Raw genomic sequence first — 15,270 nt, 5'->3', positions numbered from 1 at the left:
TGGGAAGGTCAGGAGTTTATCCTTTGGCTGTTGGCTGGAGAGATGGATCAAAGGATTGGTGGCAGCCTACCAGATTGTGGTGTAGCCAGGTTGTGTTTGCTGTTTAGAAGAAGAAGAGATTGGATTTATACCCCGCCCTTCACTCGGAGTCTCAAGAGTGGCTTACAATCTCCCTCCCCTTCCCCTCTCCAAAACAGACACCCTGTGAGGTAGGTGGGGCTGAGAGAGCTCTGAGAAAACTGCTCTTGAGAGAACAGCTCTGACAGAACTATGGCTTGCCCAAGGTCATCCAGCAGGAGGAGTGGGGAATCAAACCCGGTTCTCCCAGATTAGAGTCCGCGCACTTAACCACGACACTAAACAATATATGTTGCATATGAAAGGCATATGAAAGGCCTGGGCTGGGTTGGATGACCTTTTGATAAACCCCCTCTCTCTTTTTCCTTTTTCACCAGTTAAGAAAAGAAGACAACAGAAGAAAAAGTAAGGATTACCTAGCCTCAACCAAAAAAAATCCTCCTGCTTTGGGTTGGGGGGTGCTGAGGGGCTTTCCCCCGTGGATGCTTCTCTGGAGAGGTTTGTTTCAGAAACCCCTTTTCTACAGAGAGGGGATGCTAAGGAGCACTTACGACTCAAGGCCTCGCAGCAGGGGGGAAGCGACAAACGGCTCTTCCTGGCACCCCGGGGACACTTTCCACAGTGCCGCCACTGGGCCTGGGGAGTGACAGTCCTGCATCAGTAACAGCAAGGCGCGGGTTGTGGGGTCTGATCAGTTCCTGCACACATTTCCCCCCATGCAGTTGGCAACTGTGGCTTGCGTGAAGCTTCAGCTCCTTTTCCTGAGGGGTTACAGTTGGGCCCATCAGCGAAATTCAGGTTGGGAATATTGCTTGGAGGGGAAGTCCGAACCCTCCTCTCCATACATGCGGACCTAATAGGGCGCCACACCTGTGGGCATAAACAAGAACCTGCCACTCACATCTGGCTGGTGCCCAGGGTGTGGGATGGGACCCTGGGCCCTACCTGTGTTCCCCCTCAGGAAAGCAGCAGCCTTACCTGTCCTGTGGGAAATGGGGCCAGGTGTCCCTTCTTGCATTGCCTGGCAAGGGGCTCATGGAGACAGCTTTCTTTGGAGGAGCCAAAATATTCTAGCTGGACCCGCTAACACTCTCATTAAGAAGGGCCGTAGAGCATCTGCTTGGCATGCAGAAGGTCCCAGGTTCAGTCCTAGGGTTGCCAAGTGCGAAGCGGCGCTGGAGCGGGGGGGAGTCCAGCGCTGCTGCAGGAGTGCACGCACTGCAACCACATCACCCGGAAGTAACGCGACCACGCCGGGCACGCTGGGGGCAGGGCCACGACCATCCGAGGGAAAACCATAGAGTTTTCCCTCGGATGACCGTGCCCCCCCCCCAGCGTGGTTGCGTCACTTCCGGGTGACACGCACGTCGCGTACTTTGGGGGTGGGGTTCCCCCCGGGGCCTAGGGCTGCCAAGTCCCCTCGGGGGGCGGATTTCCCCCTGCTTTGGAGGCCCGATTGCCGCCGCCGCGGAATCGGGCCCCGGGGGAAACCCCACCCTGGCGTGCACGTCAGCCAGAGGTGACGTGATGACGCTGGGCACGCTGGGGGCGGGGCCACAGCCATCTGAGGGGAAAACTCTATGTCCGGGAGCCCCCCGCCGCCAAGAAAAATGGACTTGGCAACCCTACCGGGGCCCGATCCGACAGCAGTGAGGAACGGGCCTCTGGGGTGGGGGTTTCCCTGCCCCCTGGGGGGACTTGGCAAGCCTATTCAGTCCCCAGGGGCATCTCCAGTTGAAAGGGTCAAGTAGTAGGGCATGGGAAAGACCTCTGCCTGAGACCCCGGAGTGCGGCTACCAGTCTGAGTAGACAACACTGACCTTGATGGACCAAAAGTCTGATTCAATGTAAGGCAGTTTTGTGTGTGTGTGTTCGTTCATGTGTGCTAACAACTTCTATGTGTTTCTTTGCTCAGGGAGCTGAACTCCTGCTGGACAGAAGGACGGCGCTGCCCAACAGGTACATACTGGGCAAATGGCCAGGACATCCCACGCGCCCTTCCCTGGCCCTGGCCAATGGCCCTGGCATGTTGCAGCATCACCCCAGTGGCCTCAGCTGCCTATCCTGGCGCTTGGCTCCCTGTGGAGGCAATAAGGGCCCTTGCGCTGGCTCTCGCTTCCCAATTCCTGAGGGAGGCAGTGTGTCTTCACTTGTACTGGAGCGCAAAGGACACAAACCATTCCAAGCAGTTTTTCGCTTCTATGACAACACAAATTTTCGCAAAGCTATCTTTGCTGACATTTGCCCCAGATTACTTGTTTTCTTCTTGTTAGTTTTTGCGATCCACTGCCTTGCTCGAAGGAGCTCATTTTATCCTCAAAACAACCCTGCAAGGCAGGCAAGGCTGGGAAAGTGACTGGCTCTGTCTCACCCAGGGATGGGATTTGAACCAGCATCTCCCCATAGTCCAGACCAGGAATCCCCAATGTGACACCCATGGGTGCTACATTGCCCGCCAAGTGTTTCTAGAAAGTGGGTGACCCCAGGTGGGCATTTGCCCAGCAAGGCTCCTGATTGGCCATGGGAGATCTGATTGTGGAGATTTTTTTAAAAAATGTCACTTTGGCTGAAGCTGCCACCTCAATGCAAAAAGCTTCACCGTGTAACTGAAAGGAAACTGTGGCAGCCATTTTGTGGTTGGCTTCACCTCCTGAGGCAGCCATTTTGTGGTTGGCTTCACCTCCTGAGGCCTCCATTTTGTGGTTGGCTTCACTGACTGCGGTAGCCATTTTGTGGTTGGTTTCACCTCCTGAGGCAGCCATTTTGTGGTTGGCTTCACCGCCTGTGGCAGCCATTTTGTAGTTGGCTTCACCACCCTGTCTCAAAAGTGCCTGCAGGCTCAAAAAGGTTGAGGACTCCTGGTCCAGCTTCAACACCCCCACCCCAAAAGTGCCAGTGAAAAAAACCCACACCCAATCAAACAAAGGAAATCGGGGGGGGGGGGCTCTTTTGAGGAGTGATAGAAAAACTCCAGGATCTGCTATTTGTAACAGTTTAAAATGGAAGCCAGCGGAGATGTTGCAGATGTAGGGTTGCCAACTCCAGGATGGAAAGTTCCTGGAGATTTGGGCTTGAAGCTGGGTAAAGTGGGGTCCAGGGAGGGGAGGGACCTCAGTCTGATATTGAGTTCTAGAGCCCACCCTCCAAAGCAGCCATGTTCTCCAGGGGAACTGATCCCTGTAGTCTGGAGATTACCAGGCCCCACCTGGAGGCTGGCAACCCTATGCTAGGGTAGCCAAGTCAAAATATCTTACCGGTGGGGGAGCTGTCCGTTGATGTGCGCGCGCTGCCAGCACGTCACCAGAAGTGACGTGCGACGTCAATCACGTTGAAGGCGTGGCCCCGATCGTCAGAGGGAAAACCATAGTGTTTTCCCTTCGACGATCGGGGCCACGCCAACAAGATTGATGTGGTTGCGTCACCTCTGGTGACGCAGCCATGCTGCGCTTCGGGGGGCGGAGTTCCCTCCAGGGCCCGATTCCGCAGCGGCGGAAATCGGGCCTCCGAAGCGGGGGTTTACCCGCCACCCGCCCCCACTTGGCAGCCCTACCCTATGCTGAACTGCAGTACAATCCTAACTGGAACACCTGGATCCCTTGTGAATAAAAAGAGAAATAAACATAGCAGTCATTATAGAGAATCAAAGCTAGAGATTAATTTTATGCACTTGGGCCCCGGCCACACGGGCCGGATATTGCGGGGGGAGGCGTGGCTAATTGCCCTGGCACAGTTTGATCCACGATTATGCGATCAGATGCGCTGGCGGCACACCACCGGTCCTTCCCTCGTGCCAGCGGGTAAACAAGGGACCGGAGGGGAATGCCGCGCGCCGGCGCGATCACACCACAGGTGTCTGGAGGCAGCCCGTGGCAAACGTTTACTAGTACCTTGGAGGTACTAGTTTTTTAACGCGCATTGTCGGTGGTAAGCCACGGGTGCGCTCCACTTCCCAGATGTTGGGGTGTGATCGCGCCCGGATAATCCGCCCACCATCCGTGCCTCTACCATGGCAACTTTGCCGTGTGACCGGGGCCTAGGTATAGTTAACGGAAACAAAATTTGGTAGTATTATTTCAGGAATGGTGTCTCAGCTCGTATGGGGTGGGGGGTGGGCTTTCCGTGGATTGGCTGGCAGCAGGAGACCCCCTATGCGCACTCTCAATCCCCCACCCTTGATAATTGAGAGGCTGAAAAATAGAGGAAAATAGCTTTAATCACAATGCTGTAGGAATTTCCCAATTTCTATGGACTTTACCATGGGGGGCATTCATTCCTGGAACACCACCCAGACGTGATGCCACTTCCTCCTGAAGCTCCACCCTCCATGGGCACTGCCCCCCAAATCTCCCAGTATTTCCCAGTGCAGGTGGGAGCTTCCGTGCCACTGTGGATTATTCAGTTTAGTATTCGCAAAATCTGACAAGTATTGCCTGGAAAAGTATAGCGGGGGAATTCAAATGTTTGCTAAATACATTGCTGAGTTGTGTGGCTGTATGTGGTGCCCATCCCTCTGCTGCCCCCTGCAGGATGTTCTTGTCATCTTCTTTATGCACAATAGACCTTGCATATTCCAAAAGTCTCTAATGAACCTTTCCTGGCAACTAACCCCCCTACCTATATGTAATGGCTGAGAACATCTTGTTTCACTGTATCTGAAGAGGTGTGCGTGCACCCGAAAGCTTATACCTTGAACAAAACTTTGTCGGTCTTAAAGGTGCCTCTGGAATTGAACTTTGTTCTACTGTGATTAGGATGTGTTTATCTCTTCGCTACGTGTGTTATCATACTCTCACTCCTTTGTTTTTCTACTTATGTCGCACCATCATCTACATCAGGGGTGTCAAACATACGGCCCGGGGGCCGGATCCGGCTTGTCCAGGGCTTTTATGCGGCCTGCAAGCATCTGGCGTAAGGGAGGGAACGGGAGACTGCTCAAGGGGGAGTGGGCAGACCACCCTGATTGTGGCTTCAGCATGACGGAACAACTTTGTCTGCAGCAGTCAGACAGTGTAGGAGTGTCTGCCCAGTGCTGCACCACCGGCTGTCCAGTCCGCCCATCCGGGTTTTCCTTTGCACCTCCTTCCTAATGCATGAGGGCTTGCAGTGACGATACACCAACTCGGAGCTTACCAGCTGCTGTCCTTACAGTTTATATCTCCTGAACCTGCCATTACATTTTATGGCGTACATGGTTTGGTCCAACAAAGTGACACTTATGTCAGATCCAGCCCTCGTAACAAATGATTTTGACACAGAACAGAAAAATTGCTAACAGAATGGACACTATACTCTTACATCAGCTTAAGTTACAGTATGCTTATAAACTCTAGGTCTTCTAGACTGTGTCAGTAAAGTTTTTGATACGTTTCATGTATTAAGTTCTCCAAGATAGTTTTGTATCCATTTATAAACCCTCGCCCATTTTCTTTTAAAGTCACTTTCTTGTTTTTCATGCAATTGGGGGCCCTCCGACGGCGCGCCACAAACCGGAAGTCCCAAATAGGATGTTATTAAGCAATCAAACTAACCAATAGCTGAGCCTCTGAGATGCAGCCGATTTTCGGAGTCTCCAGGTAGTGGTTGGAGATATCCTGCAATTACAACCGGCCAGCAGACTACACTGTTCAGTTCCCCTGGATAAAATGAATGCTTTGGAGGGTGGACTCTGTGGCATTGTACCCAGCTGAGGTCCCTCCCCTCCTTAAGCCCTGCCCTCCCCAGGCTCCACCCCCCCAAAAATCTCCAGGAATTTCCTAACCCAGCGCTGGCAACCCTACTTTTTCAGCCTGCCTTTCTCGCCAAAAGGACACGAGGCATCTTACAATAATTTTAAAGGTATGCCATAAAATAGAAGAAAAAGAAGAGATTGGATTTATACCCCACCCTTCACTACCCAAAGGTGTCTCAGAGCGGCTTACAAACTCCTTCCCCTTTCCCTCCCCACAACAGGCACCCTGTGAGGTAGGCAGGTCTGAGAGAGCTCTTGACAGAAACGGCTCTTTTTCAAGAACAGCTCTTATCAGAACTCTGGCTGGCCCAAGGTCATCCAGCCAGGTGCAAGTGGAGGAGGAGTGGGGAATCAAACCCGGTTCTCCCAGATTAGAGTCCGCGCACTCAACTACTACACCACACTGGCTCTACCACTACACCAAACCACTACACCAAATAAGCCCAACTAATTACAATCTACCCATAAAACAGATTAAAACAACTCCAGACAACTAGAAAACATTTATCTACTGGAAGGCCGATCTAAATAGCTCAGTTTTGCTCTACCGTTGAAGTTCCTGGTCTTATGGGATCTGCTCGGAATGGCTGTCCCACCCTAGGAGCCACCACCGGAAACGCGCTGTGGTGGGCAGGTGCTAATCTGGCTCGCCTCCAGGGTGGCAATCTCCTCGGCCCTGCCGTCTAGGGGTGTATTGGGAGTGATGGTCCCAAAGGTATGTGGGTCCTCAGTCACGCGGTGGTGTCTTGGGAGAGGCAGTCCTCAGGATATACCCCCCCCCCAGGATGGGACTGCCCGCCTCCAGGTCGAGAGGGGTTGCCAGCTCTGGGTTGGGAAATTCCTGGAGATTTGGACACAGATCCCGGGGAGGGCAGGGTTTGGGGATGGAAGGAACCTGACTGGGGTATAGTGCCATAGACTCCACCCTCCAAAGCAGCCATTTCCTCCAGGGGAACCAATCCCTGTCAACTGGAGATCAGTTGTAACTCTAGGAAATCTCCAGGCCTCACCTGGAGGCTCTAGCAACAAATAAATATACACTGCAAAAACCTTATAACAAACTAATGTGTTCTATTTATAATCATCATTTAGTAAAGTGCATAGTGTATCATTATTTCATCCTAGTCAGGTACAAATATTCATTACATTCAATAAGCAATAACATTCAGTACATACAGATGGATAACTACCAGACCATTTTGCATCAGTGTTTTAAAAGTCAAGCCCCAACCAATGTTCCCTCTAAGCCGTGGAGTCTTGTGAGCAAAAATTCCACTTTGTGAGCGACTGGCATCAAAGTTGTGAGCAAGTGACTTGGCTACTGCATAGATTAGGTTACTCTGGAGCCCTCCTTCATGAGCTAAGACAAAAATGTGTGAGCCGGAGGCTAAAAAACTGTGAGCTGGCTCACACTAACTCAGCTTAGAGGGAACACTGGCCCCAACGGGAGTTTCCAGAACCGCCCGCTTCTCCTTGCATGAAGTCTTCCAAAAAGGGGGAGAGCTTTCTTAATAGTTTTATGGATGCTTTTTTTTATTGCTGGTCCTACAAAAGACACATTATGCAGCTAACATTCATGGACGGAGTACTCCTGTCATTCTCAAAGCTTAACTCGTTGAACTGCAGTTGATGCCAGGTAGTAAAGAAGGCAGCAAACAAGTCACATCATTCTGCACAAGTGGATGTTTCCGGGTTGTCTTCAGGTGCTCCCCCCATACAGAATGCATCAAGGTACCTTCAAGGTTACCGGAGCGTGGGTTGTCATAGCCAGAGTAACTGAAACTAAACGGGGCCAATTTCTATGTCCAATGCGGGTTAACAGTGCCCTTTTTGCTACCGCTTTAACCTCTTCCAGAAGGAGAGGATCCAACAACCCTGCCGAGTCAGGCAAGAACAGGTGAGAGGCCTTCATCCTTCTTACTGTCAGCTAGCTGCCATTTTTGATGTCCACCTGTCCTTTCCTGACTGTGGCGCTACGGCGCATGCTTGCCCGCTTCCTTTGCTAGCTTGCTGTAAACAGCGATAGGGAGACGCTCCTGAAACCGTGCGAACTGGCGCTGCCAGACTGGGTTATCTGAATAACCTCGAGGAGGAGGGAGGGCTTGCGTTCCACCGTTGGTGTAACTATTTCTGCTCTCATGAGGCACGGAGACTCTCCCGCTCATTATGTAACCTCCCGCCGGGAGAATTCCCCCCCGCGCGCTTGGATTTCATTTGCTTAGCCCTTTGCAGCATCACGCTATATGAAGGGATGCACCCACCCCATTGTCATTCCTAACAATATCCCTGTAGACCATGGCAACGGACCTGTAATCTAATAAAGCCTAACGTTTCCCAGGAATCGTGTGTGGAGATTTACTTGCTGTTGTTCCTGACACTTATCAGCATCTCTCTCTTGGCTGGAGCCACCTTCGGCTTGATCTCCTTCGGCCGCTTGACTGTGGCTGACAGACACTGACCCGAGGGAAAGATGGAAGCCCCAAAATGGCTGACACAAATATAGTTGCTTGTCATTCGCGTATTGATAAGAGCCCGCTAGACTTCCAAATGATTTCCCTCAAGGCCTTCCCACAGATTTCTGAGAGGGCTGGGGACAATATGGAGCCCTGCGACATCCTGCAGTCTTATTGAGGCAGGCAGGCTCCCAAACAGCCACCCTCTGAACGTAGTTAACAAAACAGGATTTAAACCACGATCTTGCAGGCAAAGAGCAGCTAAAGTTCTGGATCTGATGTTGTCATCAGCTGTGACACTAACTCCTTAAATTATGAGCCAGTTTGGTGTCGTGGTTAAGTGCGCGGACTCTACTCTGGGAGAACCGGGTTCGATTCCCCACTCCTCCTCCACCTGCACCTGGCTGGATGACCTTAGGCAAGCCATAGTTCTGTCAGAGCTGTTCTTGAAAAAGAGCAGTTTCTGTGAAAGCTCTCTCAGCCCCACCTACCTCACAGGGTGTCTGTTGTGGGGAGGGGAAGGGAAAGGGGTTTGTCAGCAGCTCTGAGACTCCTCTGAGTAGTGAAGGACAAGGTATAAATCCAATCTCCTCTTCTCTTCTCCTTCTTATGTCTCTGGGGTCACACACATGACCAGCAGAGCTCAAATATCATGGCTTGCTGTTTGGTTGTTTACAGTGGAGAACATCTGCTTCAGGGGTCCCCAACAGGGTGCCTGTGGGTGATGTGGCAGCCATTTTGTGGCTGGTTCTGCCTCCTGCGGCAGCCATTTCGTGCCTGTGCCCACCAACGCTGCTGCGTACGAAGTCCAAAGGCGCCTGCGGGGTCAAAAAGGCTGGAGGACCCCCATCTATTTAAATGTTGTCTCGATATCTTTGGACTTGGGCTACCTATTAACCTGATTCACACTTCTCCCTCCTCAGAGCTGTCCTTTGATAACTGCGTGTTCACGATCGCACCGGTAAGTTGTCGCTCCAGGATACCCACGGCTGAGAACGTTGCTGCTTCAGGCCGTGCTAGCTGAGCAGCTGTGTGGCTGTACGCGGAGCTCACCCTCTTGCCTTGCTTCTCCCGTTTATTTATGGCCAGCATAAATCGAAGCAAACTCATTTGCGTAAAACGCAGAAAGTGCATAGCCATTCGTATGGGAATATTACAGTAAAACGCACAAAGAAGAAAGTATTTAAAAGAAGTTGTTGTTGTTCAGTCGCGCAGTCGAGTCCGACTCTTTGCGACCCCATGGACCAGATCACGCCAGGCCTTCCTCTCTTCCGCCGTCCTCTGAAGTTGGCTCAATTTCATGTTCGTTGCATCTGTGACACTGTCTAACCATCTCATCCTTTGCCGTCCCCGTCTTCTTTGACCTTCAATCTTTCCCAGCATCAGGGTCTTCTCCAGTGAGTGCTCCCTTCTCATTTGGTTGGGAACTTATAATATTCTTGGGGGGGGGGGATGCAAAGCCTAGGGAACATTTATATCCAGGGGTCATTTCGTGGAAAAACAGGTGCAGGGGATCATTTGCATAGGCCACACCCCCTGACAAAGGGCTGGCATGCAAGCATGCCTGGATTCCCTGCCTGATCAGGCAGGGAACCCAGGCATGCTTAGAATGCCTTTCTTTCCCTTCCCCAGATGGGGAAAGAAAGGCATTTAAATCCCCCCCAGGCAGGGGTGGGGTGGGGCTGCCCCGGCCCAGGGCGCCTTACTGCCAGAGCGCAGTTCCGGCGTGCCCCGGCAGGAAACGACCCCTGTTTATATTACTCCTTTATGTAATCATTGCCGATCCTAGAAGCCGCAACCAAAAATCTGGAGCGAGCGAGCCTAATTTGAGGATTAGAATCCGCCAAAAGTATATTCCTTAATTCATAATCCAGAGCTCATCCCTTTTCCTTTTATTTTCCCTTTCATTCTTTGGTCTGACCCGTTTCTTTCCACCTTGGCTTTCTTTCCCAGAAGAAAAGAGACCAGGAAGCCGCAGAGAGCCATCGGGATGCCCAGCCAGACTTCTTCACTTTCAGAGCATCGGAATGACCTCCGGCTTGCCCCCTTGCCTCCCTTATGGCCACAGCCCTCACAGCCGTTCTTCTCAAAGGACACAAGATCTCTTTTCTCCCGCCCGTGTGTCCCCCCCCCCCCCCATATCCCTCACTAGACATCTGGGGGCCAGCTAAAGAAAAGAAGTATTGCCCGCTTCATCCATTTGTGGTGTTTCTGCTCCGTCTCTGGGTGGGAGGAGAAAAGGAAGAAAGAAGTTGCTGGATACAGCTCAGAGAGGCCTTCACCTCTGTGGCAAGACTGTAAGGAGGGGCTGTGGAGAAACTGGGCAGCAGGATTTTGATAAATAACGCCCATTGTCGTCTTGTATGTATGTTGGAGCAGACAGGGAAAAAAACATAATTTTGTCACTGCAACAACAGAGCAGTATTCTGTGTCTTCTCGTCCACGTTTTTTACGTGTGTCCCCCCCAATTTGTTTTTTTTTTTTTTGCTTGGCCTTCACAAGCAAATGGGAAATTTAGAGGTCACTTCATGGATCACAAGCAACCAGGGTCGGATTAAGCATGAAGCGGAGGAAGGCACGTGCTCAGGGAACCGGGGCCAAAGGGGGCACCACAAAGTTGGGGGAAGGGCGAAAAGCTTCGTTTGCACAGTCTATTGTGTTATCACATGGATACATTTCTGTATTAAGAACATAAGAGATGCCAATGTTGGATCAGGCCAAAGGCCCATCCAGTCCAACACTTTGTATCACACAGTGGCCAGAAATACCAGAGGCCATCAGGAGGTCCACCAGTGGGGCCAGGACATTAGAAGCCCTCCCACTGTTGCCCCCCCCAAGCACCAAGAAGACAGAGCATCACTTGCCCCAGAGCCCCTATCTGTACCTTGTGGCTAATAGCCACTGATGGACCCCTGCTCCATATGCTTATCTAATTCCCTTTTGAAGCCGTCCATGCTTGTAGCCGCCACCACTTCCTGTGGCAGTGAATTCCAAGTGTTCATCACTCTTTGGGTGAAGAAGTACTTCCTTTTATCCGTTCTAACCCGACCGCTCAGCAATTTCATGGAGTGCCCACGAGTTCTTGTATTGTGAGAAAGGGAGAAAAGTACCTCTTTCTCTACCTGCTATTGCTGCAACCTGCATTGTCTATCTGGTCAGACAGGTCAGCGACTAAAACGGACGGGGGGGTCAGTGTGGAAAGGAGGGGGGCACTAAGATTGGTCAGTGCTTAGGGCCCCGGTGAGCCTGGATCCACCCCTGCAGGCAATGGAAAGTTCGGGTCATGTCAAACTCTAGCAAATGTCTTTGTTGCAGCTTAAGCGACTGGCCACTTCGTCAGGCATGTAAAGTGCCAACTTTTGCTGGGGGGGGGGGTATGTATGAGTACCAGGGTTCCCGACTCTGGGTTGGGAAATTCCTGGAGATTTGGGGGTGGAGCCTTGGGAGGGTGGGGTTTGGGGAGGGACCTTAGCGGGGTACAATGCCATAGAGCCCACCCTTAGAAGCACCCACTTTCCCCAGGGGGATTAATCACGGTCGTCTGGAGATCAGCCGTCATGCCAGGAGATCTCCTGTCTTCACCTGGAGGTTGCCGTACTTCATTTAGTGAACCTTTATACAAATGTCACGATTATCATTAACATGGAAAAAACAACAATAACCACCTTTGAAATAATCTTATACCACCCTTTTCAAAAGGGCTCATCGTTGTGTTATTATGAAACAAGACGAGTATAACTAGTATAAACGCGTTTTGTGTTCCAGCTTCTTCAGTATTCATTCCTCATTGTCTTCCTCTTGTTGCTCCGTGGTTATGTTCCTATTGTCACAATACAGCTTTTACATAGGGAGCAAGCCAGCCCCTTTTGATAAGCAAGCGCAAAATCTTCTGTTCTATTGCTGGCAAAACGCTCTCTAAAGGTACAAGCAACTGAGTCTTCACGAAGGAACTACCTTAAAAACACAGAGAACAATACACTAAATAAAGGAATCGGGGGAAAGAGAGCCTCTTAAGAAGCATTACTTCTTAGTATTCTTAGAGCATGCTTTGCCAGCCATAAAACAAAAGAAAGATGAGTGGTGTGCTCTTTATAAAAATTAGAGAACTATTTTCCTTCACAAAGACTCAGTTGCTTGTATCGTTTGAGAGCACTATGCCAGCCATGGAACAGAAGGTTTGGTACCTACGTAAGAAAAGGGACTGGCTTGCTCCTTATACAGAAGTTGAATTGCAACAATAGGTGAGTCTCAATAATATATGTTCTCTTTAACAGGAGACCGGGGTGGGGAGACCTGTTCTCCGGAGGCCAGGTCGATCAATATAGTGGAAAGGGGAGGGTAGACCTGTTCTGAATAAAAGCTGCATGAAAATCTATTTGCAATTATATAGGAGAAATACATATATCAGGATACAAGTAAATCTCAAGGTCACAGTAAATCGGTAAGCCTACATTGAGTGAGCCTATCTGACAGAAACTGGTCTCTTCAGCTCTTCATTTTGTTATCGTGCAAGAAAGAATCTCGCTTCATATTGAAGAAAATAGTAAAGTAACTCAAAAGGACCTGCTAGCAGCCGTAACATGTGTTATTAATTAGGCTTCCAGCTTTTTGATTTGTGGCTTTCAAGGAAGGTGTAGTAGTTAAGTGCGCGGACTCTAATCTGGGAGAACCGGGTTTGATTCCCCAACTCTTCCACTTGCATCTGGCTGGATGACCTTGGGCAAGCCGCAGCTCTGATAAGAGCCAAAGGAGCCGTTTCTGTCAGAGCTCTCTGAGCCCCAAAGAGTTTGTAAGCCGCTCTGAAACACCTTTGGGTAGTGAAGGGCGGGGTAGAAATCCAATCTCTTCTTCTTCTGTAATTTTTTCACCCATGTCTTTTTGGGAATAGTCACTGGATTTACTTGTATCTTGATGTATGTAGCTCACCAAGTAGAATTTCTGCTCACAGGACTCCACAGTTTAGGGGGAGCATTGATGTGGAGGAGTGTTCTCTCTAAGCTGAGTCAGTGTGAGCCAGCTCACAGTTTTTTTAGCCTCCGGCTCACAAATTTCTGTCTTAGCTCGGGAAGGAGGGCTCCGGACAGGCCTGTAGCTACAGTGGGGCATTTCGGGGCCTGGCCCCCTAACTTCCATCCAGCCCCCAGCCCCCCTGGCTCTCTGGGCCACCTGGAGGACTCCCCACCACCGCCCCTTCCCCAAGCGTGGCTTGCCTCCCCAGGTAGGCAAGCAGAGTGCGAATGCCACAAAAGTGAGTTTTAAAATTTTTATTTTGCAACATCAGTGCCCCCTAACTTATTTAAAAGCCCCCTAAATGACAAAATCCTGGCTAGGGGCCTGGCTTCGGAGCAGTGTTCCCTCTAAGATGAGTTACTGTGAGCTAGCCCACAGTTCTTTAGCCTCTGTCTCACACATTTCTGTCTTCGCTCAGGAAGTATGGGGCTCCAGGGCAAACTAACTTATGCAGCAGCCAAATGGCTGGCTCACAACTTTAATGCCACTGGCTCACAAAGTAGGATTTCTGCTCACAAGGGTCCACAGCTTAGAGGGAGAATTGCTCCGGAGCAGACTAAATTATGCAGGAGGCAAATCGCCCGTTCACAACTTTGACGCCAGGAGCTCACAAAGTGGAATTCTGGCTCACCAGACTCCGCAGCTCAGAGGGAGCCTTGCTGCCCCCCTGGATCTATCTGGCACGAATGTCGCGATCCGGCGATTTGGCTGCTGCATAAAGCAGTTTGCTCCGGACTCCCTCCTTCCCGAGCTAAGACAAAGGGTCTGTGAGCCGGAGGCTTAAGAAACGGCGAGCTGGCTCACCCCGACTCCGCTTAGGGGGAACACGCTGCCCACGGGGACCGTCTTCCCACCAGTGTCCCCTCTAAGCTGAGTGTGAGTTAGCTCACAGGTTTTTAGCCTCCAGCTCACACATTTTTGTCTTGGCTCAGGCAGGATGGCTCCAGAGCAAACTAATTTATGCAGTGGACAAACTGCTTGCTCACATCTTTTTTTTTTAAATAATACTTTTTATTGGGTTTTCCACAATAATGCATATTCACCAACATTTAATACATATATACTTGTATTTGATTTCTTTTACTTCAAATAAATTGTTGTTGTTCAGTCACACAGTCAAGTCCGACTCTTCGCGACCCCATGGACTAGATCCCGCCAGGCCCTCCTGTCTTCCACCGTCCTCTGAAGTTTGCTCAATTTCATGTTTGTTGCATCTATGACACTGTCTAACCATCTTATCCTTTGCCGTCCCCGTCTTCTTTGACCTTCAGTCTTTCCCAGCATCAGGGTCTTCTCCTCCAGTGAGTGCTCCCTTCTCATTGGGTGGCCAAAGTCTTTGAGCTTCAGCTTCAGGATCTGGCCTTCCAGGGAACAGTCAGGGTTGATTTCTTTTAGGATTGACTGATTTGATCTCCTTGCAGTCCAAGGGACTCTCAAGAGTCTTCTCCAGCACCACAGTTCAAAAGAATCTATTCTTCGGCGCTCGGCCTTCCTTATAGTCCAACTCTCGCAGCCCTACATGACTACTGGGAAGACCATTGCTTTGACCATGCGGACTTTTGTTGGCAGGGTGGTGTCTCTGCTTTTTATCATGCTGTCTAGGTTCGCCATCGCTTTCCTCCCAAGGAGCAGGCGTCTTTTAATTTCATGGCTGCTGTCACAGTCTGCGGTGATCTGGGATCCCAGGAACGTGAAGTCTGTCACCACTTCCACAGCTTCCCCTTCTATTTGCCAAGGAGTGATGGGGCCGGATGCCATGATCTTAGTTTCTACATATTTATCAAAATGCCTACTACACACATCCACTATAATAGCCACTTTTAAGATGTCCTCTTTCTGCTCCCTCTTCACCTTAAATCCGCTCGCTCACATCTGTAATGCTCACCAAGTCGGATTTCTGCTCACCAGACTCCGCAGCTCGGAGGGAGCCTCGCTTCCCGCCCGCTCCTGAATGACGGGCCGCTCTCTCGCTCTCTGCACTTTGCACATGTGCAGAGAGCC

The 15,270-nt window shown here is 50.7% G+C and overlaps 1 protein-coding gene across 1 annotated transcript in view; it reads left to right on the top strand.

The window, feature by feature from the left end:
- LOC107111422 (chromosome unknown open reading frame, human C19orf38) overlaps nucleotides 1-10,324 on the top strand; it is a 35,432-nt gene extending 25,108 nt beyond the window's left edge. Inside the window, exons 5-8 of the mRNA XM_015412390.1 lie at nucleotides 456-483; nucleotides 1,994-2,037; nucleotides 9,183-9,220; nucleotides 10,213-10,324. Of these exons, the coding sequence (XP_015267876.1) occupies nucleotides 456-483; nucleotides 1,994-2,037; nucleotides 9,183-9,220; nucleotides 10,213-10,290 (188 nt within the window). The 3' untranslated portion in view covers nucleotides 10,291-10,324. The remainder of the gene's footprint in view (nucleotides 1-455; nucleotides 484-1,993; nucleotides 2,038-9,182; nucleotides 9,221-10,212) is intronic.
- Nucleotides 10,325-15,270: the final 4,946 nt, after the last annotated feature.

This window comes from Gekko japonicus, unplaced genomic scaffold (genome assembly GCF_001447785.1).
Source record: "Gekko japonicus isolate JY-2015 unplaced genomic scaffold, Gekko_japonicus_V1.1 scaffold5504, whole genome shotgun sequence".
NCBI lineage: Eukaryota > Metazoa > Chordata > Lepidosauria > Squamata > Gekkonidae > Gekko > Gekko japonicus.
The sequence above is the reverse complement of the archived record's forward strand: the minus strand, read 5'-3'. Positions and strand labels throughout refer to the sequence as shown.